The sequence below is a fragment of the Galleria mellonella genome, unplaced genomic scaffold, assembly GCF_026898425.1.
Source record: "Galleria mellonella isolate WM207_F2 unplaced genomic scaffold, CSIRO_AGI_GalMel_v1 utg35, whole genome shotgun sequence".
Classification (NCBI taxonomy): domain Eukaryota; kingdom Metazoa; phylum Arthropoda; class Insecta; order Lepidoptera; family Pyralidae; genus Galleria; species Galleria mellonella.
In genome coordinates, this window is record NW_026442082.1 from 3,747,447 (window position 1) to 3,773,716 (window position 26,270).

Sequence of the window (26,270 nt, forward strand, 5' to 3'; positions counted from 1 at the left end):
TCGGTATACACCGGCGGGGCACCAGTGAAGGATGAAAGATGAGGATGAAGTAGGTCAGTTAGCCCATCATGACGAATTCAACAAAAATTGTTCACGATGGTTTCCAGGGGGAACCACGTGGAGTAATCATAGGTGTGCACACTTGGATGAAATTTTATACAATGCTGTCTCATATTCTAGAGTAACATATAGAATACATTTATATCTCTATTCGCGCGATCAAAGCCGCAAGATTAAGAAAATCTATTAAAAATGTATTTAATTTGTCCTGTCTGACCTTACAATATACAACCTAAGCGGCTTTGATTAGTTAGCTCAGTATTTGGATACAGCTAGTATTCAAACACTAGGTCAAGACTTAGACAGCTGGCAAAAAAATCTATCCGTTGATGTATTCGTTGGCGTATGATTGAGTGAGAACAATACGTTAAAAATACCACTCTCATATCTCGTACACATGCGCGACGTTTTTATTGATAGAATCGTCTGTTAATGCCACTTGTTTAAACAGGACGGACTGTTACCATTTATGGCACTAGACATCTAAACAAAAGATTTACCCAAATACTACTGGCAGAGATGTTTGCGCGAGTGAAAGAGGGGGAACAGTAACATAACAAATACATAGTTATTAGTGCGGTACAATGCAATAATGAATATATTAACATAAACTGACGTTTTAGTTTATTGTTTACCAACTTTAAATGCAACAGCTGCCCTTGCTATTTATTATTATTGAATAATAAATACCCTTGGTGACAACAGCCATGAGAGTTTGTTGTGACAGGTGGCGATTTGACAACAATGAATGTAATAAATAAGAAATTCAATAATACATTATTGGAAGATATATAGAAAATATGCAATATGAGTATATCATTTAAAAAATATTCTTAACTAGCTGTGTACCGCCGCTTTACTCGCACGAATCAGTATGTAAAATATATGATATGCTAAGTTAGGATGCACCCTACCTGCGTACCAAATTTCATTCAAATCTGTTCAATAGTTTTTGCGTGACAAATATCCATTCATCCATCGTTATACACTTTCACATTTATTATATTAATAGGATACTATTATATTAATATTGATCACTCTACCTACATATGAACTGGAAATCTGCGATCCGTGGTTTACCACATTTAAAATAAAGATTCCCGAGCGTAATGGTGGTAGAATGTCATAAAATCAAATTATTTATAGAATAGGGCCCATTGTATGGTTCTCACCTTACACAGCACCTCAACTGGTGTGGACATCTTTTTCTCACTGATCCGCTCGTACTTTTGCTTCTTGGTGATGGCTTTCAATCCCTGCCACGGCAGTGATCCTCTGTAACAAATTATGAAGGGTTCAACAAAGGTTCTACATTAAATAATTCGAGCACCTCTACACATCCTATAGGTTGATTGGTACATAAAGCATATAGTATTAAATCTGCCTTTTGTACCACATTTTATTGGTTAGTAAAATTTAAATAAATATATACGCTACTAACAATAATTTCTGTAGAAATTAATATAGAAACGGCAATTTATCAATTGCAACTTGTTTTAAAAATATCGTTCAAATTATACTTCATTAATGGCTGTGTTAGACATGTTAACACTTCTGTTTATTTTTAATTTATAACTGAGCTTATTTTTTTGGAATAAATGTGGACTAAAGTCAGAGAATATGGCCAATGTTGTTTGCTCATATATTTTTAGGGACGTCAAAAAAAAAAGACTTTTGAGTAGACAATAAATAAACAATTATAAGCAGTCACAATAAGGATTTCCTGCATTTTAACAACAAATATTAAAATTATAATAATATTCAACAGGAAAAAACAACATGACTAATAATAATACATAGAAATAATTTTGTTTATAAACATTTTTAATTACGATTAGACACTTGGTAACTTTTTGTTTTTTTTTTTTTATTTTACTTGTGATTGGATCGATCACGATATCGATCGACAAAATATTCCGAAACAAGACTGTAAACACATACATCAGCAAAATGTCCATGAGTCACTCGGATGAAACACAATACAGATAAGTCGAAAGCGCTTACGCAATGCAGCAGACAATATCGCCTATTGAACGTCTTTCATGCATACATTCACTACGCAGTATAGAATGAAATTAAATAACACGACAACATCCTGACAATTGTGATTTGGGCTAATTGTTTTGATTCTGTTTTCGATAAGATAGTGAGATAGATTTATAAGTTTATGTCTCAGGTACGATCACAAAAACTGTTGATCTAATTTTGAATTTTTTTTAAATACATATTACACCTTTAAAACAAACCGTGTCATTGACCGCAATCTTTATATTGCAGATACTGGAGGACCCGGTTTTTTATGACAATATTAAAGGCAATATTATTTGCGACGTAGCATACTAAAAACACACACGAAATTACAATGAGAACAAAGGAATTTAAAATGACAACATTTAGCAATCTTTTCTAGTGCTTTTTACACATGCACAATGAAATTTATATTTTTATGATTAAGGTATATCCTCCACCTACCTACCAGGATAATTTTTTTTATGAGTGAATTTTGATATTTATTGGTGCTGATGTCTCACTTTTAGGCTGGAAACTTCTCCATAGACTATAATGATGACAAATATTGATACAATTAGTTATAGAACACTTAATTAGAAATCTCAATTGGTTGCCATCCAATGTGCATCACAAAAACAATTTTATTTCAATTAAGAAATGAACAGGGCAAGCAAGTGCATGCATTATATCAAATTTGTAGTCAAGAATTAATTTTTAAATTTGACGGGATCTTATCTTGACAGGAAACCAAACTATTCACGAGGCAATTTCCAAACATTCAGCGCATTATCTTGGGTTCATCTCTGTGCTTACACTTCAACGACCTCTATTCCTTTCGAGGACCCTATTTTCGTCGAAGAAGCAATATGTGTGTGGCGTCACACGACTCACCTATTGAAATACATAAGTACGTATCCCAGTGATTCCATGTCGTCCCGTCGCGACTGCTCGATACCAAGGTGTGCGTTGATAGACGCGTAACGCGCTGTACCTGCAATGACATTACATATTAGTCATTGAAAAAAGTAAGCTAGATAATCGAAAATTACTAATTGGTAATTTTTGGTGAATCAGCAAAATAAGCTGCTTAATTAATTACAATTAAACAATACTTTTAAATCAGTCATACGACAGTGTTTGTGTGTAGTGAGTAGGCTCTCATGTCTGGCAAAAAATAGCTGATTGCATTGTCGTTTCGATTTTTAAAATGAGATATGGTAATAAAATAACAGCTCATAGAGGCTCTTAGAAAATATCTTAGGCCTATGACAGCAGTATATTTTCTCTTTAACCCGTGGGTGCTGTTCATGTTATTGGTGATGGTCCACTTTCCAACAGGTGGGCGTCAGCCATGTTTGCAATATCAAGTTGTATAAAAAGGACTAACCTGTCAGATTTTTATCTTCGCGATAAGATATGTGAGCGCGCGAGCGCAAATCTCTGAACTTTTTGGCGAGACCAAAATCTATCATGTAGAGCTTATTGCAGTGGCGACCGATGCCCATTAAAAAGTTGTCGGGTTTGATGTCACGGTGGATGAAGCACTTGCAGTGGATGAACTCCACTCGGCCGAGCATTTGATCTGAAATGACAAACCATTTGAAACTAGAACGCTATAAATGCCACAAAATATCACTAATTGACAGATTGTCAAGCTATAGTGTCCTGCGTTTGTAAGATAACAGAAAACTAACATCTAGAGGCCTATCACAAAACACCCAGAAATAAGTCTAAATAGCTCGACAGGTATTCGAAACCGGATTTTCGTACACACGATATCCCAATTTAAGGATAAGAACCAAGTATTTGATGTGAATATACCACAAATATATCATCATATCGTCACAGTCGTAGAATACTGACGGATCTGCCAAAGATTACATATAAAGATCCGTCAGTATTCTACGACTATGACGATATCAGCCGTCCACTGCTGAACATAGGCTTCCCCTTGAGGGGGTTTTGCCAGTAGTTGTCACGTTTGGCAGACGGATTAACAAACTGTTTATATAGGCAATTTTCTGTTAAAATTTTTGTAAATACTCATTAATAATTTAATGAGAATTGCTTAATTAAAATACACTCAAGTTAATCCTGTAATTTCTATAATTTATTTATATTTTATACAAATTGTATAATTAAAATTCATTATATTTTAGATAATTTCTTTTTATTTATATTCATACATATATTAGTTTTTAATATAAAAAAATAATATTTGTAAAGTACACCACAAAAGGTATACACAGTTACGATTGCATTCAATCTAAGTCATAATAAGAAAGAGAGACGAGATCTAGTCGTTGGAAGATTAACAAACGACATTGTTTACGAGTATTAACGTGCGTTGAACTTGGACAAAAAAATAACAAGTCGATCTTAGATCGTTTACCACTTCACTGCGTTGATTATGATCGCTATCGTTTTTATTACCTATGTCATATTGCGCGACTTAGGCCGTGTAAACAGACTAACAGAGGGAGATTTTGTACAAAGGTCGTTTCCTTGGTTACCTCTATCCCATTCGTATTTTAACCGTGAAGCAGTTGTTTGCTTCACGGTTAAAATACGTTTCGGTTTGAAGGGTAGGGTATGACAGTGAATTTACACTGGGTACAGAGGAATAACACCTGAGTTCTTAGAAATAGCAACGCATGGGGGGTATCATGGGTGAAACAGTGTACTATGTTATATTCATCATATTAGTCATGTCTATAGGTGACGGTTACCATTTTCTATCAGGTGGGCCGTCAGCTTGTTTGCCATTTTAAATTCCATAAAAAAAAATTATATTGCATTGTGTTCTCGGACAATTAAATGTTTGTTACTCAATTTCATTTGTAAATCTGAACACGTTTAAATGTATTATATACCGATAGCCGTGTGGTCACAGCATACCACGAGTCAGCTCGTCCTCTCCCGTGGGTGACTAAGGGAACTGAATGGTCGAGGGATGGGCAGCAGCGTCCCTCTTAAAATGTCACCAAACACTAACCGCGGTTGCCGATCCGCCTGCCAATCGTGGCAACTACTGGCAAAGCCCCGCAATACGGGGAGGGCTATGTTCTGCAGTAGACAGTTAACGGCTGACATAAAAATGATGACGATGATGATGATGATATTGATGAACCAAACTCATGGACAATAATCCTTGATCGGAATGTACTTAATCTTGATTCAAACGAGCAAAACAATAAATTTCCCATAGTTTGAAATTATTCTCTTTATATTAGTTATAACCCTCTATGGTTCCCTAAGATTCATATTGAAGATATATATATGTACCTGCAAGCATAAGAACAGTCTTGATGGTGAACTGTCTTGAGCAGAAGTTGAACAGATCCTCGAGGGATGGACCCAGAAGGTCCATTACGAGGATGTTGTGATCTTTCTCGAAGCCGTACCATCTGTAACAAACAAAATAGCTGTTAAAACAAGTTAAATCAAATTGCCTACTTAAACTAACAATATATATATTATAACACTATATAAGAATAGAACAGATCAGAACAGAATAGAAAATATTGGCCACAAAATAATTTCATATGATAAATACACAATTACAGTTACAGAAGGAAAAAATGACAAAAGGGTCAATGCACATTCTAAATGCAATTTTTTTTGAATTTCTATAAAAGAACAAACACCGCAAAACAGGAAAACAATACAGTCCGTATATACTGACTGGACTGTATTTAGTACTTATGTATATAATTATATATACATATAAAGACTGTATCGTTTTTCTGAATATTAGAGAACTACAGAAAGCTCAACAATGGACGATCTTGTTTAAAGGTTACTTTAAAATCACCTGAGAGATATTAGATTTATTTATTCCTTTAAAGGAATTTATTATCCCTTCATTTTCACATTGCATATTTCACACAAAAACGGGAGGCCTCTCCCTCCCGTTCGTTTTACAATGTCACAAAAAAAACGGTCCTCTATATTTTGTCCATTTATTTTGAACCATCCACACCAGATTGGATGTAGACCATACAAAATCTATTAATAGATAAATACAATAGACAATAATAATGGGTATACAATAACCTATGCATCCTTGTAAAATCTGAACAGTTACTACCGTTAGCCGGGTGCATTCACCTAAAAAGTGTGACGCTTCTGTACACCATATTGTTGTACACAATTTTAAACTACTTTGGGATTGTACAAGTTCGTTAGAGGTAGTAATCGAGTTTCTTGCACGTTCCATTTCACGAACTAGGCGTAACAAATATACGTGAATTCTAAAAATTACATTTATATTGCGTTTCATTTACTACACACTTTTTCATCTTTACAGATTTATTAGTATATTTAATTTATTAAATAATGATTAATAGTAGCTATTTTTTTATTATATCGGCCGTTAACTGTCCACTATTGGACATTGACCTCCACCATAAAGGGGGTTTTGCCAACAATCGCCACGCTTGACAAGCAGGTTGGCGATCGCAGTAAGTCTTTGATGATATTTTAATAGAGACGCTTCTGCTCATTTCTTGATCATTAAGTTACCTAAGTCGCCTCTCACAACAGCCACGGGACTGTAAGAACTGGCCCATTCTATGCCGAGACCACACGGCAATAGTAGTTACGCCTATCTCCCGTCCATTAGGGTAGGCAGAAACAATGGAACGCCAAATGCTTCGATTCAAACAAACCTCTTTCGCTTCTTCCACATTCATCAATCTTTCCATACACGCTCGCCGGTTACAGGCACTTTTAATTTGGCCCTTCTTCAGCACGTCGCCTATTTGGTCAACATACGTCCGTCTAGGGCGGCTCCTACCGACATCTCCATTCATTCTTGCTCGATAAATCTCTTTCGTAATTCTTCTTTCATCCTCTCAAAATGACTAAACCAACGCAACATTCCTTTTTCGATTTTTGTCACTACATCGTCTTTCAGTCCACACACAGTTATTTAATAACTAATTATATCTATAATAAATAACTATTAAAAACGTCAATATTATCGTACTATTTCCTTATGTTTATTTTAATTACGTTGGCACACATCGAAGGTAAAGAGTTCACAGCGATAACCTTTCTACTAATATAGATAAGTGTACGATTCTATTTTCTCATTCGACTGCATTCAATGATTCATGATTATCATATCAGCCATTATCTGCCCACTGCTGGCTATAGACCTCCCATAGACTGCCATAAGGGACAGTCCTGAGCCACCTTAGTCCACTGACTCTCTGTAAAACATTTGAGGTCGTTTCTCCATCTAGCGGAGAGTCGTCCTATATTGCACATACGAAATCACCATTAAAGAACATTCTTCCCCATCGATTAACGGTTTTTCGAGCTATTTGCCCAGCCCATTGTCACTTCAGATTGCTTATCTTTCATCTAATGATAGTGTACTACGATAAACACAATAGCTCATCTAAACATCTGATTAGTTTTAAAATAATCGTCATTTGTTTAATTAAAATTCTTTATTGTACACAAAAAACAACAAAGCTAAGCATTAGACTCTAAAAAGTCACGTACCATTTATTATATATTGTATTTCTTGTACGGGAAAGTCAACATACACAGAAAAAAAAATGCACCGAATTAAGAACCTATTCTTTTTTGAAATTGCCTCCTGCCTTGCTTTTAGCTCATAGTGCTACAATACAGGAAACCCAATAGACTATGCACGCAATGGTATAACTCATTCGTTATAATATAAATGTTAAATGAACAGTGGAAAATACACACTTGTTACATTAGTGATTAATTACAGTGAAAAATATTTGTTCGATTTGGGACGTTTCGTTGCCTTGAAACAGTTTTATTGTGGATTAAGGTCGAGTCTACGTTTCGACGAACGACGGCACCTAGCGGCTTTATCGACAACTAAATATTTCCTATAACAAAATGTGTCATTAGCCATCATGTTAAGGTATGAAGTTATGAATATTAACCCATTATTAACGCCCCATTTACTGGAAATATCCGAGGAAGACTTTGTACAAAAGTTGTCTTGCTTAGGTAACTCTGTCCCATTCGTGTTCCTGCCGTGAAACAGTGGTTTGTATGGCTGTGTTTCGGTTTGAAAGGTGGGATATCGCAGTAAAATTACAGGGTACAGAGGCATAACATCTTAGTCTTCAGGAATTGCAACACAGTATACAGTTATGTCCATGGTACTGTTCATGTCTATAGGCAACGAGCAATAGTTACCACTTTCCATCAGGTGGGCAGTCAATTTGCGATTCTAAGTAGCATAAAAAAAATCTCATAATATATTAACCTACTATCGCCACGCAATATAAATTTATTTCATATACAGATAGATGTACTTTACATTTTTTCCTCTACAAACTTATTTTCTACTAACACGGACAATAAGTAGCATTTTTTGTTTATAAAAAAAAAAAAAAGTAATATTACACGCGAATTGAGTATGCATGCTGTGTACAGTTGGGTGCCATAATTTCCATTTTGATTTCATAACAAACTCAACTTTCGACGACGTAATATCGGTGTGCGTTTTACACGTAACAGTCCCATAGTCATAATCGCCTTGCAAAAAGTCTAGAAGGCTGAACTCACGGTCGGGTATTGTTATAAAGACATTTTGAATTACGGCTTCTAGGTCCTCTGTTTGACGTTTATAAGTTGCATAATGCATAAATGTACTGAATACATATTTTTTAAAACGCAAATAAATATTTTAAAATTTATAATTTACAATACACTTGTACTACACTACATCCACAGATTTATAAAAAATACATGTAAATTAAAGTACTCGAGTATTTATTTTTCAATTACACAATATTCAACTTAGAATGACAAACAAGCTGACGTCCCACCTGATGGAAAGTAGTAATCGTCGCCTATAGACATGAAAATAACAAAGTATACTGTGTCACACATAATACTCTTCATGCATTGCCATCCCTAAGGATTAACGTGTTATTTTTTTTCATGGCCATATCCCACCTTTCAAACCGAAACACAGCCATGGAAAAATCTGATTCATCCCAAAAATCAGATAACTTTTGTATAAAGTTTTACTATGGTAAAAATTATATAGGTTTAATTAAAACCTATATAAGAAACATATGAGATATAAAACTGCCTGTTTTCATATCAATGAACAACCTAAACTGTTTTTTTTTTTTATATTTTCGCTTTTTTTCATTTAATCCAAGTTTAATTCATAGAAGTCAGCAGTGGGACTTTAGGCTAAAATATCTTGTGTATCATGTGGAAAAAATTTAAAGTTTATTTATTTACAGATTATTTTAGAGAAATGCTAATTTATTTTTTTATAGCTGTTGAGACATTTTATCATGCCATAAACGTGGGAATGAGATAACACGTATTGTTGGGGCAAAAAAAAAAAACATTGCACAGTAGATATCCTTCTAGGCGGGTTATCATAAGAGCATTTCGTAATGTGTAATAATTCGCATCCACTAACTGATCTGTCATCTCATTCCCTTGTTGCAATTGGAATGGATTGTAATAGGTCATTGACTGACTGATATGAAGTCGGGACATGATTATGACTACTGGTGTAGTGACCTATCAAGGTCCTTAAACGTTTTGAGTGAGTCACAACCATGAAAGCACGTTAGCTATGATTCATTCAATGTGTACAAAATATTCCATTTCATGCCAGCCTGAAACTACTAGACATACATGGTAAAATCATTACCAATCTATTTACAACATTTTATGCAAAAGGACATGGTGGTAAACTGTCGAGCTAAATAGGCGGATGGAAGACCAATCTTTCTTTAGGAAAATGTAAGAGATTATGTTGTAGCAATTTCTGGAGAAAACCTTCTAGAAATGAATAGGCAAACTCACGAAATAACACTGATATATATGAAACTAAAATAATTTCGACTTTTTTTATATAATTTCTATTCATAATTAATTCTTAAAAGATACGAAATAATCTGTTTCTCCCCGCTTGACCTTGACATCTCTGCGTCTAATCTGACTTACTGTGCTACACTGCTCGCTCACTGTTGGGCAACAGATAAGCAATAAATCCCACGCAGCGTACCTACCTACCAGGTACAAATAGAGAGACTAAGGCCAACCAATCAACCAAATTAGGCATTTGGTTGTTTTGTTTGAGAAACAAATTACATTATTTAATATATCAATATTACTGTTATATTTATTATAGAATCTAATAATAATTTTATCGCCGCAAAGAACAGATAAGGAGAGGAAATAAAAAGTATTATCAAAGACAATGTAGCAGAAGCTGTTTACTCGAATTTCTGTTATTTGTTTTTTAGTTTAACTTAAAAATAGAAAAGTAGGATGGGGTCCACGTGTGTACAAAATTTCATTCAAATCAGCTGTTTATGTGCGATTGAGTAAAAATTGAATATTTGATATCAAGCGCTGATGTGGCCTCAATACAGATACGTAATATTTTTTAAACCGTAACACCTCCAATAAACTTAAAATAGTATATTGTCATTTTCTTCTAGATTAATGATTTAGGTTTTAAGCTAAAAAAAATTTATGTAGTTTATTTCGACATTTTATTGAATAATGGGTAACAATCGATTCACACATGCTCTATATTGATCATACATAAAACATACTATACATGACCTGCTTTCCGTCAAACAATCTTTTGTAAAACGACACAAATCGACAACAATAAACACTATTGTGACGTTATAAGCACCGTCAGTATTGGCTAGGTGTCGCTTAGAGCGTTCTAACCTTGGAATTACTAACGTCTTCCTAGTTGCGAAATTTACAGTACGTGTTTAAATTATCTAAATGTAAGGAACGCAGATTAATGAAACTAACAAGACGTAATCAATTCTTCTTTTTATGCAATTTAGAATGGCAAACAAGCTGACGGCCCATCTAATGGAAAGTGGTAACTGTCGCCTATAGACATAAACAGTACCATGGACATAACACGAGTATACTGTTTCGCCCATGATACCTCCATTGCGTCGCCATTCCTAGGAACTCAGGTGTTATTCCTCTGTACCCTGTAAATTCTCTGCCATATCCCACCTTTCAAACCGAAACACAGCCATGCAAACACAACTGCTTCACGGTAGAAACACGAATGGGACAGAGGTGCCTAAACAAACGACTTTTGTACAAAGTCTCCCCCCTCTGGTTGGAATTGTCATTTATCCACGTCTCAATTCTGGGTATAGAGAAAAACATAGTTACGTAGTAAGAGTTTTCAAAGTTCGAGGAACGCATCTCTTGGAAGGACCTGTAAAATAGGACACGTTTCCGACCGTGAACTACATTATGTATGTAGGTCAAGGCCAAAAAATAGCTCGAACCTATTCTAAGGGGGAGATTTTTTTATTTAGGAATAGCGTACCTTTAAAAATTTACTAAGTACAGAGGAATAACACCAGAGTTAAGTTTATCAATATATATTATAGATAAATTTTAATTTATCTATAATATATATTATATATTTATAAGTTATACACAAGTCTACCATAAAATTGTAGTTTACAGTGGATTTGAAGCAGTGTCAAATGAAAAAATTATGGTAAACTCGATCATGTGTATACACTACCATACAATACCATAGCATATCATATTAGTCATTTTCTATCCACTACTGTACATTGGCCTCCCCATATTGCGAGAATATGCTAGTAGTTGCTACAATTTCTTGATTGTGTGTCAGTAGTGTAGTATTATCACCCTAACAATAACCTAAATATGTTAATTCCTTTAGAAATGGTGACACTTGAGGGTATACCATGGGCATCACACTGTATTAATTCTGTAACGTCTATATGTGACGGTTACCACTTTCCATGACACGGGCCGTCAGATCGTTTGCCATTGTATCATAAAAAAATATGTACCAAAACAGTTACCTTATGTGGGGTATCCCGACGCCCCCTTGGAGCATCTTATATACTCTGCTTTCATAGAGAAGCTGTGGGTGCCGCGCCTTGATTGATTCTATCTTCACTGCTACCTCCTACAACAACAAAGAGAAAAATTGGAGCTCATTGCTAATCTCAGATGTTAGTTTTCTTCATAACTGCTGGTTCCCATTATCGTTTCTTGTATTGGCAAAGTTAATTAGTGACAGTTAGTAGAATTTGAGACACTATGAGACTAACGACACCAAGCAGTGGTACACACAAAGCTCTGAGTTAATAATAGGGTAACAAATGTTCCATGTTTCCTACTTAGCAAAATGAACATTTGTAAAAACATCAAGTCTAGACATGCTCTCACATGTCCAATTATCTAGAATCTAATATAATAGCTTTTGTACTTATGTGTGATTATGTGATATATGATGTTAATTTTACTTTTCCTTAAAAACAAATATTTCAAAATAGTTGTTAAAAGAAAGAATATTTGTAATACCTGACATTCATTGATTAAAATTAAATTCAACAATTAAAAATACAGATTTTTTTTATATAATAACAATTTCAATTAATGTGTTTCTTGAAACAAAATCTTGGATCATGTAAAATTATATTTCATAAATCTGTAATTAATTTATAGAATACACAATTCCAATAACAAATCGATTATAGCAAGCATAACTAATTAACCTAATTTGATTTTAAAATTAATCATTTCATTATTAAGCAATATTTTTTATAGGTATGAATTAAAATTTGAATATAATAACAAAAATATGTAAGTTACCCTTTTAATGACAGGTGCATAGCACAAAAAAAGAATCATTAATATTTAAATTATATATTGAAAAAAACAAAATAAAAAATAAATAATTTTCTAAAGTGCCAACCTATGTTAGATTGAAATTGTCACTTATACCTCAACAATATTAATGTGAAATGTCTAAATATGATAAACAACTGCCAGAAACAAATGTTTTCAAATTACCCATGACACTGCATCACTTGTTAATACCACTTACAAAAATTCGAAATCAACATCTCCCTGTACAATGCAGTGTCATTAGAGACCAAGACTATCATAATAGACTACTGTAATAGATAATAAGCATGTTGCTCGCAATACACAGCTGAAAACTGTGAGTATATAATCACAATACATTTAATGTTAACATAAAATTGAATGAAACCTAATGAACATGTTTTCATTTCCAATAATTGTCTGCAAATATAAAATCAATCAGATTTTCATTTCACTTTCATTTTTTAAATTAAAAATGATAATATAAATAAAAAACTGTTCAATTATTTAATTGATTAGTACAATTTTGTTTAATATTGCAAGCAATAGTGTGCATGTGACTTTTAATATATAATGTTAAAGACTGACCAATATTAATACAGGCAATTATATATATTACCTCCACTGTCAGTCACAATACAATCCTAACACTATAAATATGAAAATTTGTTATTTTTTTTATACAACTTAGACTGGCAAACAAGCTGACGGCCCACCTGATGGAAAGTGGTAACCATCACCTATAGACGTGAGCAGTACCACGGACATAACAGAGTATACTGTTTCTCCCATGATACCCTCTATGCGTTGCCATTCCTGAAGACTTAGATGTTATTCCTCTGTACCCAGTAAATTCACACCATATCCTACCCTTCAAACCGAAACACAGCCATGCAAACTGCTTCACGGTTGAAACACGAATGGGGCAGAGGTACCCAAGCAATCAACTTTTGTACAAAGCATCCCTCTGGTAAACTGGTTACCTCTTAATATCTAAACAGCTCAACCAATCATTATGAAATTTAGTATAAATGTACTACATAGAATGAGTAAAGACATAATAAGATTACTTTTTATTGCAGTCAGCCATCATCCCACTCACATGAACCAAGTTATGGGTAAAAGCTAGTTATTTATAACTGTTAATTCAGTTACCTATTTGCCATGAAATAATTTAAGACTCTGATCAACAAAAAAAACTAACTTTAACTATGGCAACTGTACTTGTTGTATTCTATGGTAACTACTACTGCATGTGATTTTTACAAAACAAGTATATAGATCATCTGATGGCAAGACAATCATATAAATTAACAAACTTGTAAGTCACAATTAAACCAATTAATTTATCTTAAACTACATTTATGAGTAACCAGACAAAATATATCTTTACCTAAAATGGTCCAGCTGAGATTCAAACACATCATTTACCACTCTACTATAAATATTGCTTAATTAAATTTCTTCTCTTATTAAAATAATGTACTGCTGTACAGTCTAAAATATTTTTTTTTCATATTGTATTAATATAGACAGACAGCTGCAATTATTTCAGCTGGCTGTCCTAAATTGCATAATCATGGCATATGGCATTGTTATACATAGTTTGGAAATATGAAAATGAACAACTGTCACAAACACACCCAAAGTTAATAACTTTCAATTTTATGTATTAGTGTTATATTTCATCGATCATATCAGTAATACACATGAATTATATACAAAAAATATATGTATGACCTAAATTCTTTAAAGTAGTAAACTGTTTGTCCAGTATCAGAATTAACGAAATCAGAGTCCTGTAAGTATTAGTAGAGGTCTGCGTGTTGATAATTCCTAGTTCAACATGGACAAAAGATTACGGTACCTAGACCATTTTAACAAAGGAGTCCTTTCACAGTTCCAGCTTGTAGACATTTTTTAGCAGGCACTCATTACGTAAAAGTGAGAAACCTAAATGGAAAACTCGCAAAACGTTTAGATCTTTTACATATCATAAATTGATACCCTAATTCATTCAAGAATACGCCCAGACCGCCATTTTCAACAAGTAAATTCTTGAAATACATGGCCCCTTTGACACAAGAAATCGCCATTTCTGAGCATTCAATTAAAATAGTTAGGAAATAAAATTTACCTCTCCATCGTTGATGTTTATAGCTAAAAAGATATCTCCAAAGCTACCACCGCCTATTTTACGAATAACGTTGTATCTTTCAGCTATTATTACATGTTTCCTGGCTAACAACATGCGTTCGAAGGTAGCCATTTTCTTTTTCCTTCATCACTCGCCTTCACAAAAATTAAAAACTGCCCATCGCACTGAGGGAAATTTACACAACACTAATATAATTTAGCGTCTATGAATGTTCAAAAACACAATAAAACGTAGAAACACTACGAAAAGCTAGTGAAAACCATTTTATTGCGAAGTCTAAAAAGATGTCGTCAGCCTATTTTACGTGACGTCACAGTGGCAGTGATGCCAGTTGCCGTTTAGAATTTTCTACCATAGAGTATATCAATGTTGTCATATGTAAAATGATACTAAATGATGCTCTACTAAGAATTAGCTTGAAAGAAATCAATGAAAGCGTATAATACAAATTTTAATATTAAGAATATAATTAAATTAAGAGAATACTCTCTTTTTTAAGATATATTAGTAGGTATCAATAAATAAATTTAATATATACTGATAATGGGATCGATTCTGAGGTGCAATTTCTCTAAATTTATCTCTTAATATTTTAATTTGATAATTTTATGAAACAAAATTTTTATAGACCATCATAAACTAAAATTACAACAATTTTCACCTTAAATTTATTAGAAAGTCAGTATACATTGGTCCTCACAATAAAGATTTCGCTCAAATTGAAATTTAAAATTTAGAGATTAGTTTAAAAAATATCCGCCCAGAATTGACCCCAATATGTTATATTCTTTTTTTACAAATAAGAAAGACTAGTTATCCTATTTACTCTTATCGTTAATCAATCACGCCACCCCTCCTTTTAAATTATGTAACAAGGTATCGCTGCAATCTGTTCATATATTCTTAACATTTATTCAGTTATTTTCTGACCGTATAAGGTAGTGTATATTTTTTAAGTCATTGGCATAAACAGTTTCATTCACACTTCAAATTGCGTAATAATGCTATTTACAGGCAGGTATATACTTTTATTTATACTTTGTGTGTTAGTATTATCAAGTCTGAAGTCAGTTTCCGGTAATAAAATCATATTTGTTCATAACTAGAGATTTTGGTTTCACTATAAAAACTCAAGACAAAGAATTGTATGTATAATAATAAAATCCTCAATAAATTCAACAAGAAATTATAATTACATTGTAAACTGTTATTGTTTCATATAAAAACTGCCTAAATGTTAACTATCGCTCGCAACGTGCTACAACGCACAGTGTATAAACATTTTCAACTAACTTCAAAAACGAGGTACTCAATTCGGTAGTATTTTTTTTCATTGTCATAAACCTCGTAACTCCATCAATTGTAAACTGATCTAGAAAAAAAAATTAGTATTTTTTTTTTATCTGAAAGAACATCTTTGAAAGATTGGTCCCATAGAAACTATCAAAATCGATTCAATTCTTTAGTTTTTAAATCAAAATAACAAGATTTGCTACAATTGAAGTCGGTTTTTTGCGAAACATAATCTATAATTTTTAAATAATACTATTACATATACTATGGTATTAGGTACTAGGTACATTTTATCAAACAACAGTTCATTCTTATGTTAGTTCGTTGTATTAATTACGTCATTAGTATTGCATTAATTTTGTCAGTCTTCAACTCATTGTTTTTATTTATAAATTATAATTACTAATACTTAAATAAATATTTATAAATACTAAGTATAGTATAATAATTATTAGTGAAGACAGTGCCCTCGCGAAAACCGACATAATTTTCGATTGGAATGAATAAATGAGTATACTTTATTCGCATTATACAATATAGGCAATAAGCAAGACGATTAATAATTTTAACGATACAGTTGTATAAGTACAAGAAGGCGATCTCATAACTGAGAGCAAAAATTCCAAAACAGCCTTAAGGTAATGGACTAATCGTTGTACAAGTACGATAATATTGTATAATTAAGAAAGTTAATACAGTAAAACATTAAGGAAAATAATTATAAGTACTTATTATCAAATTAAAAAAATAAATTAACATACATATATATAAATACACCTATACATATATATAAATAAAGATTTATTGATGTATGGTAATTTTAGTAAAAAAAAAATACACACAAGAGCTATAACTATTGTAGTTACGCATCTAATTATTATTATTATCAATGTAAAAATTTGTAAGTGTTAGTATATTTATAGAAATTCGTGACTATATAACGCAAAAAAAATTGTCGAAATTTAATAAAATTTGTTACCCAGATAAACCATATCGTCGACAAACAAACTTTTAGGGCCAAGCCGCAGGTTAAGAATAGTTAAATATAATAAATATGGGCGGATTTACTTCAGGATTCCATCATTCACTTGGATAATGCTACCATAATTTTTATAAAGGCGATTCTCTCGCAACTGCCAAGTCCTTTTTTATACCACTTAGAATGGCAAACGAGCTGACGGCCCACCTAATGGAAAGTGGTAACTGTCGCCTATAGACATGAATGTTCAGTGGTATTCTTGTCTCTCTGTTATATCCATACTGTATCTCTCATGATACTATTAACCCTTTCAGACCTGAATTTTTTTTTCTTCCGATGGATTTGGAAAATTCCATGTATCTAAAGCATAATAAGGAGACTATAAAAAAATAAAAAAAAATTTGCTTTACATTTTTCGAGGAAATCTAGTTTTTCTTAATGTGCACAAATGTGGACTCCCGTCCTACATAGTAATAAGAATAAGGTATGCAAAGTTGTTATGAAATGAAATAATATCAATTTAAAAACATTTTTATTCCAAAATTATACATAAATTAACTAAGTAAATTCTTTCTATGAAATAAAATAAACATTTATTCGTTTTTTTTTTGGCATAATCAGTCATTGGCACAAATACAAAAACAGTAAGAACAATAATTAGGAAAAAATATATCTTTATCTATGTGTGGAAGGCCAAGAAGCAATTCTTGTCTTTAGTTAGGCATAAACTAACTATGCACTTTATGCATTTGACACGGGATTTTCCCTTGCATCCCACCATTTTACACCTAGTCCCAGTTCCATCATCATGGGTTGGGAAATGCCCATCACCGTCACGAGTTATTTCAGCTGCAGGGCGAATCTCTCCTGGCCTTCTTGGTATAATTTGCATCGTTGAGCTACTACTGCTACTTGGTCGACCTCTTTTGACGATAGAAAATTTATCTTGTAGCACCAAATTATCAGCCAAGCGACGACGAAAGTAAAGCAAATCGTTGCTTTTTTGACATGCCTAATAAGTCGTTATCCATTTGGTATTTTCGATATGCCTGAAGAACTCCCAGATCCAATGCTGAAATATCATACGCAGAGTCCATTTTTTATTTTATAAATGTTCTGTAATAGCTCATAAGTTGATCTAATAAATCAACGCCACCCATTGCATGATTATAGCGCTTTACGACCTCAGGTCGCTCAACCTCAATATATCACTTCTCTTTTTTACACCATCTCTTTACCAAGTCCTTTTCACGTACACCAACAAAATTGGAAGTCAGATAGATAACCTTATTGTCCAACCACTTTACAACAGTTACATCTCCATCTCTGCTACATACTTCTTGAGAAAAACCCATAGGCTTTTTATTTGTTTCTTAAAAACGGTGGTTTAACAAATCTGTTAATACGAGCTGTACATGCGGCCATAATACCTTTTTGTTTTAGGATTTGTAGTAAATGGTATGATGAAAAATAATTGTCAAAGTAAACCAGAAGAACGCCGACATACAATTTGCTAGGTCCTTCATTGTCATCAGATTCAGGTGGATGTAACTCCCTTTGGTTTTGGTGAATGACATCTGTGCTAACTCTAGCAGTTAAGGGTGCTGGACTAATTGAATCTCCATAATAATTATCATTGTCATCAGATGATAACAACAAGTCAGAAAGATCTCCTTCATCTAATGCTTGTAACGCCTCCAATGAGAACATATTGGTGTTTTTGCATCTGAAAGTATAAGTAAACAATAGCATAATTCATTTTATATATTTATCTTAGTAACATAATTAGCAAAACGTTAAAAATATAAACAAAACATATTTTCGTAAAAAAAAAACGTTAACAATGAGAAAAAGCTCGGTTGAGTCCTGATGGGAACAATTGAGTACAAATATAAAAATCGAGATTACCAATATAAGGTGATAAAAAAATACACAAATATTACGTTACACATAACCTCAATAAAATTAGATATCCGTTTATAATGTTTCCAGATGATTTCTTGCACTAATTTAATTTTTTTTTAAATAAAATAAAAAGCTCACCGGTACAGTTGAAATCACGCACGGGGGCTCTGGTCGCAAATTGTCGAAAAACGCTAAAATATGCTAAAAAACTTCGTAAGTAGTACTAAATTGAGTAGTTTATTAGTGAACAAATGAATACAACTCTTTTTCAATCGGAAAGCTTGAGAGTTTAATATTTATTTTTTAAATTATATTTTATGTCTAAAATTGTGCACGCCAGTTCTGAAAGGGTTAATGAGTTGCTATTCTTGAGAACTGCTCATGCATGCGTACTCTTGCATGTCTATTTCCTTGTAATTTCATTGCCATATTCCAATCTTTAAAACGAAACACAGCCATGCAAATACAACTGCTCCACAGCAGAAATACAAATCCGACAGAGAGATCCAAGTATCCTTTGGTATGTTTTCGCATTTTGCATTTATTTGAAATTTCGAAATTACAATAATTTGGGAGTTCCGGAATCCGTGCCCTAGTTTCAACATCGTTTAAGTTTTTTTTTTTTTAATGGATGAAGATGGAATGATAACCCCGCCTGCGTTATCGGTATACGTCCGCGGGGCACCAGTGAAGAGTGACAGATGAAGTTGAAGGCAGATCAGTTGGTCCGTATTGATCAATTGAACAAGAATTAACCACTATGGTTTCCAGGGAAAACCGCGTGGAGGTCGACTTGATTGAGTGACATCGTTTAAGTCACATTCAAGGCCAGTTTTTTTTATAAATTAAAATGGAATGGTAACCTCGCCTGCTGGTGAGGAAGAAAGCAGGTCAAGACAGGTGAACTCATCGAAAATTAACAACACTTTGTTGGTTTTGCTGGAAGAAATCTCTTATTAGAGATAAGCTCGCCTTTGTACATTATGTTTATAATGAATTGTGATTAACATTATGTTTTGTGTACAATAAAGAATAAAGAAAGAATAAAGAACAATGGTTTCTACGGAGACCATGTAGAATTCGACCTGACGAGGAATATTACTAGCATATCGCCGTGTGTGCCTTGGCATAGAATGGGCCACCCCTTCCTATCGATTAATGGAGGGCGAGGGATGGGCAGCAGCGTCTCTCTTAAAACATCCTTAAAGGCCTAACTGCGGTTACCAACCCGTATACCAAGCGTGGTAACTACTGGCAAAACTTGTCTTATGGGGAAGGCTTATGCCTAGCAGTGGACAGTTAACGGCTGAAATAATAAAAAAAAAAAAACTAGCATCGCTAATAGATGCTATTGGGATTGTTAGCAATGGAATTTGACAGCCTCATTGCTAGAAATATCAGGTCAACCTCCACGTGGTTCCCCCTGGAAACCATCGTGAACAATTCTCGTTGAATTCGTCACGATGGGCTAACTGACCTGTTTAATCCTCATCTATCATCCGTCACTAGTGCCCCGCCGGTGTATACCGATAGCGCGGGTGGGGTTACTATTTCATTATCACCTATAAAAAAATAGATACTATTTTTATATAGGCTTAAAAGAAGTAACACCAGTAAGCCCTATTGACTCAGTCATTGAAACCATTTTTGAACGACGCCGATTATAAAATAGTTCGATCGAAATTCAAATCCACGTGCGTTAAGCGTTTAACATCGTTACTTCTAGTCTATTCTCTTAAAAAAAAAAAAAAAACTTTTTGCGCAGAATAAAATTTTGGACAGTAATTGAATATTTCCAAATTTCAAGTGGAAATACCACTACGCATACCTATTGTTACCGACGTGAGAGAATCCAGTTGCTTACACACGGTCTTACTTTTAAGTTAATCAATATAATCATGTTCCATTACTTAATATAATGATAAATTATAGATAATATAAGGTTGTAACTATACTCGTATCTACATGATAATTGTAAACAATAATAACATGTGATTAGATTTCTTTATTTTATTTTTTTACTTTTTATCTCTAAGTTTTATAAGTTGTTATATTTTTACGCGTTTATACGCATACGTTCTAATAAACACATATGTTTATTTATCAAAAACGCGTAAAATTTAATGCTACGCAATGATAAACAAATAATCCTAACAGTAAACATATTTTAATAGACAAGTTGACATTTTTACCACTGTATACTAGATACGTGCGGATGGAAAGTAACTCACGTATTGATCTAACAGTTGTCTAGTTTCTCTATTTAGTTATTCCGCAATTTCTACCAGCAGGAGCAAGGTTTTATTCTTTTTGGTGTCGTTATATAAATCAAATATCTACATCTGACTTGTTTTAAAGAATCACAAAACATTAACATTGTAATTTACAAGTGCAATAAAGAATATATAAAACATATACAGTTTACACTTGTACAAATGTTCTTTCTGTTATAATTGCTTTTAAGTACTTATTAAACTCTTCATATTTCATTTATTTAAAATTACTTTTTAAGCAACAAGATTAGTAGGTATGTTGCGTATTTTTATAATAGGTACAGACGACACGATATAGTACGATGTTACAGTAACGATATGATAAAAGAGAAAAATATATAGAATTCGGGGGAGATTGATTGTTAGTAATAGGGACGTTAATCCCCATTTATAGCAATATACCTTGTCAGGTCGACCTCCACGCGGTTCCACCTAGAAATCATCGTGATTAATTCTTGTTGGGTCCGTCAGAATTACGGACCTAGTTTAATTCTTACTTATCACAACTCAATGGTGACTCGCCAGCGTATACTGATAGCACAGGCAGGGTTACCCCCCATTCTCACCCATTTAAAAAATAATAAACTTTTTTACCATGGATGAACATCCATGATAACGTCATTCCAAGCACGACGTCCACAACATTATAACAAAAAATCTTCACATTTACATACATCTTGCTTTCTTATTGTATCACAACAGAAATATGATAACTGAACATATCGTGCTACGATAAATAAATAAACTTAATGTATTTTACATTAAATATAGAGCCATCATAGTTAGATACCTACCTATTCGAAAGAATTAAACAATAAAAAGGAAAACGGAGCGAAAGGAATTGTTAGCAATGGAGTCTGATAGCCCCATTGCTGGCAATTTGCCTTATTAGGTCGACTTCCACGTGGTTCCCCCTGGAAACTATAGTGAACAATTCTTGTTGAATTCGTCACGATGGGCTGACTGACCTGCTTCATCCTCTCATATACCTTTCATTGTTTACTGGTGCCCCGCCAGTGTATACCGATAGCGCGGGTGGGGTTACCATTCTATTATCACCCATTAAAAAAAATACCGTAAAAAGCATAAAATTAGAAGAATTCGGAATAAAATCACAAGCATTTATTAATAAACCAAAGTTGTTTTTTATTAATTAACTTATATTTACGTATTTTTGATTTCTGGTTTAAATCCGGTTTTAGAACGAAGTTCAACTATATATAAGTTAGGTACCAAAACACCATCTGTAGTCTTCACAAATACTTAAGTCGATGTCGAACTAATCTACGAATACCCCCCCCCCCCCTCTCCAACTAATAGAAGCGGCTGGAATAGGTACGCGATATCAATGCCATGTCGCTGCACTCACAAATGTAACGATATAAGTAAAAACAACTTAGGTAAGAAAGAATCAACAAAACAATTTATTACCTCTCCGTTGACAACGTTGATAGCTAAAAAAATATCTCCAAATGATCCACAACCAATTTTTTTCTGTATTTTATATTTTCCAGTAACAATGGTTTCCTTGTTTGCCGAAAGTGTAATCGACATTTTCGATATTTTTTTTAAAATCTTGTGTCAATTCCAATATTTAATAATATATCGTTCACAAAATCACTCACAATCGAAATAAAACAACAATAAATTATTGGTTACATTTTACGATACTGGCTGAATGGACGTCCTGCGTTCGGAAATATAAAAATGTAGGACATAGAAATAGTAACATTATGTAGGCCATTTTGTTTAGATTTACATATCAAAGTTTTTAGTTTTAACATATTTATTGCAATTTATAAATTATTTTATTTTTATCATTATTTTACGTAAAACTGAAATTAGATAATTTAATCCTAGATAATTTGTATTATAATCTATTGCAATCAATATCAGAAGATTACATACAGATTTCTAAACGATAACTTACTTCATTTTTCACATTGCCAGCAATAAAAATATTATACCATTTTGGTAGAATCCTTTGTTTAAATGGTAATATTTTTGATAGGTATTGAAAACGAAATTGTACATTTTTACAATTTAAAAGATCGCACATTTTCTAGGTTATTGAAAAATACTTATTTAACATATATTAAAAGTAACGTAACCTATTTAGTTGCAAAAGATTTGAAATGTATGTATATATTATAAATAAATAAATAAATAAATAATAAATGTATGGCATTACATGAAAGTGAAAATATTTTGATCTATCATTAAGTACTTTGATTTCTAACATAATTCTGTAACATATCATCATAGTCGTAAAATACTGACGGATCTGACAAAGATTATATATAAAGATCTGTCAGTATTCTACGACTATGACGATATGAGTTTACATATATACAAGTAGCTACACATTACAGAAAATAAAACAGAAAAAACTAGAAAACGGACAAGATTGATAATTATGGACTATAAAAACCCCATTGCCAGCAATATATCCCATTAGATTAATCCTCATATGATCTCCCTGAAAACCAGTGATTAAGACATTGCTGTGTAAAGATGAGATTGGTAATGTAATATATTTGTTAATGCCTCAACTATATATACTCTCCAATTCAATTTAGGGTCAAAATTATGAACAGTAACTATGTAACTCTGGCTTAATTTGTATTCAGAATTCCTACATACAATTAAGGTCAAAAGAATTGATGAGAATGGCATAACAGATAATATTTTTGTATGTTTTTAATATAAGATGAAATTCCCTAATAATAAATTACGTTCACAATATCAAGATGAGTAATTTAACAGTAAGACACAATGTTTTTTTTATAAAAGAAGTACTTACAACATTTATCTCTACATCTATGGTAACAAATACCTAAAACTTTTGTTAATGATAAACAAAATATAAGTCAGATATAGTTATTGCATAATTGTTATAATACTATTACATACTTAAGATATTGTTTATAAATTCATTTAAAGCAGATTCATTTTACAGATTGCAATGTAGATCTTTAAATATAAGAAAATGGGTATTAAAAAATAAATAATTTAGGCCTTTCAATCTTTCATAAGTAAAAAAAGTAAGAAAAAAACAGACAGACAACCTTCAAAAGACGCATATAATTAACCATTTTAGTTATTAATTATATTCATAACATATTCATTACTTGCGAATGATTCATACTTTTAGAGGCAAGTTTTATATAGATACATACCTAAAACTTTAATCATTCTAATATATTTCAAAATCTCTATTATACCTCATAAAAGTTCAGAAAAAAGACACCAGATTGGTCGGTCAGTGGCAACCCTAATTTAAATAGTAACTGGTTAATCTGACAATGTAACAAGATCTAGGTTAACATTCAGACGTTAGATGATACTTTATTTCACAATAGCACATTTTTCAATGACAAGTTATAAAGGTCAAATTGAAGATATCATAAAATATTTAAAAATTAACTTACCTCCCCATTAGAAATGTTTATTCCCAAGTAAATATCTCCAAAGGAACCACCACCAATTCTACGAATGATCCTGTATTTTCCTATGATTACCAGTTCTTTTCTAAAAGCGAGCATTTGTTGAAACGACGTCATAGCGAAAGATGGATTGTGTATTTAACAGATATAACAAAATTTTGTAAAAAAAATCACAAAAAACTCAAATAAACACTAAAAACAAGTTCTGACACACTATCATTATTTATTTTGTGAATTCGTGGCTAGTGCTGAATTGTTTTTTTCTTGAAAAGGGTTGTCAGACTCTATATTAATATATAAACTACTTACTTTTATTTGTCATAAAATTAATACGACTGTCAAAAACAAGAAACTTAAACTTTCAAATATTTTTAAAGATCTTAAGATTGTACAAAAAAAGAATATATCTGTTTAAAAATACGTTCAATAAGTCTACAAACATTGTGAATTATATATCTACAACAAAAATCGCAGATAATTTCCTTTAATCAATTGCATAAAGAGAATTACAGAAAATGTAACTTCCACTATTGCCAATTTGGCAACATTTCTTTTATTTGACATTAAAATGCCATAGTGGTTGAATTAGTACATAATATATTACTAAGTCTATGGATTGAAACAAATTAAAGTCGAGACACAATTTCTATATTTTGTGGTTGAGTTCGACTTACTTAATTGACACGGTTTTGGTTGGACTACACCAATACTAATTTATTGTGAATCTAAATAGACCAATGAATATCTCGGAAAAATTTATGTATTTAAGATATTCTGATTCGGTTATCCTGTATAATCCGTTTTCTGTATATAAACAGAAAATCAAGCATGAAAACGATGAAAAGATCCTCAAATTCAGTAGTTTTAATTTTTAGTATCTGAAATCAATTTCCAGCAGTTATATTTTCGAATCAATACGATATCGTAACCTTCAAGAAAAGAGATTACTCCTTTTTAAAAAGCATGGAACACTTGCAATTCCTTAATGTTGTGAGTGCTCATGAGCGGCGGTAATTATTTACCATCAAATAAGCCGCAATTAGCTTATTTGTTTCTTCTATTTAAAAAAAAATAGTAATTTTTGTCATTTAAATTATTGTATAAAATATGTACCAGATGTAGGTAGTATTATATTATCTTTATGTATACCATAAAATATTATTTTATTACATTCGTTTTTATTACTGTTACGAATTATGAATTAAAAAATCATTTTTCAGAATTATTTTAATATTATATTTTATGTACTGAGTGCACTATATTTGAAAGTAAAAAATAAAATAAATGAAAAATTATACATATATAATATTTTTTTAAACAGTTATTACACGCCAAATAAGTTATGTCTTCGTCGTCGTCGTAAAATATGTTTAAGAGTACGTGCATATGTGTCTTTTTAAAGGGTGACGCCTCACTGAAAAATAATTTTAATGCGTCAATGGGCGTAAGTACACGAAAAACTACTCATAGAGTAA

General features: G+C 32.4%; 1 protein-coding gene and 1 long non-coding RNA gene across 5 annotated transcripts in view; one reads left to right on the top strand and one right to left on the bottom strand.

The window, feature by feature from the left end:
• LOC113514297 (casein kinase I) overlaps nt 1-25,065 on the bottom strand; it is a 32,044-nt gene extending 6,979 nt beyond the window's left edge. Inside the window, exons 1-6 of one of the 4 annotated variants that reach the window (XM_026898344.3) lie at nt 24,781-25,063; nt 11,931-12,037; nt 5,356-5,477; nt 3,458-3,652; nt 2,962-3,061; nt 1,233-1,335 (exon numbers count right to left, since the gene is read on the bottom strand). In XM_026898344.3, coding sequence (XP_026754145.1) covers nt 1,233-1,335; nt 2,962-3,061; nt 3,458-3,652; nt 5,356-5,477; nt 11,931-12,037; nt 24,781-24,912 — 759 coding nt within the window. In that variant the 5' untranslated portion in view covers nt 24,913-25,063. Of the gene's footprint in view, nt 1-1,232; nt 1,336-2,961; nt 3,062-3,457; nt 3,653-5,355; nt 5,478-11,930; nt 12,038-14,878; nt 15,234-22,780; nt 23,037-24,780 lie in introns of those variants that run through there. The other 3 variants (XM_026898345.3, XM_026898343.3, XM_026898346.3) reach the window with 3 other exon arrangements.
• Nucleotides 1,923-3,206, top strand: LOC128201116 (uncharacterized). Its single transcript, XR_008253077.1, has 3 exons — nt 1,923-2,236; nt 2,338-2,515; nt 2,814-3,206. It is a non-coding gene; the product is annotated as an uncharacterized LOC128201116 (long non-coding RNA).
• Nucleotides 25,066-26,270: the final 1,205 nt, after the last annotated feature.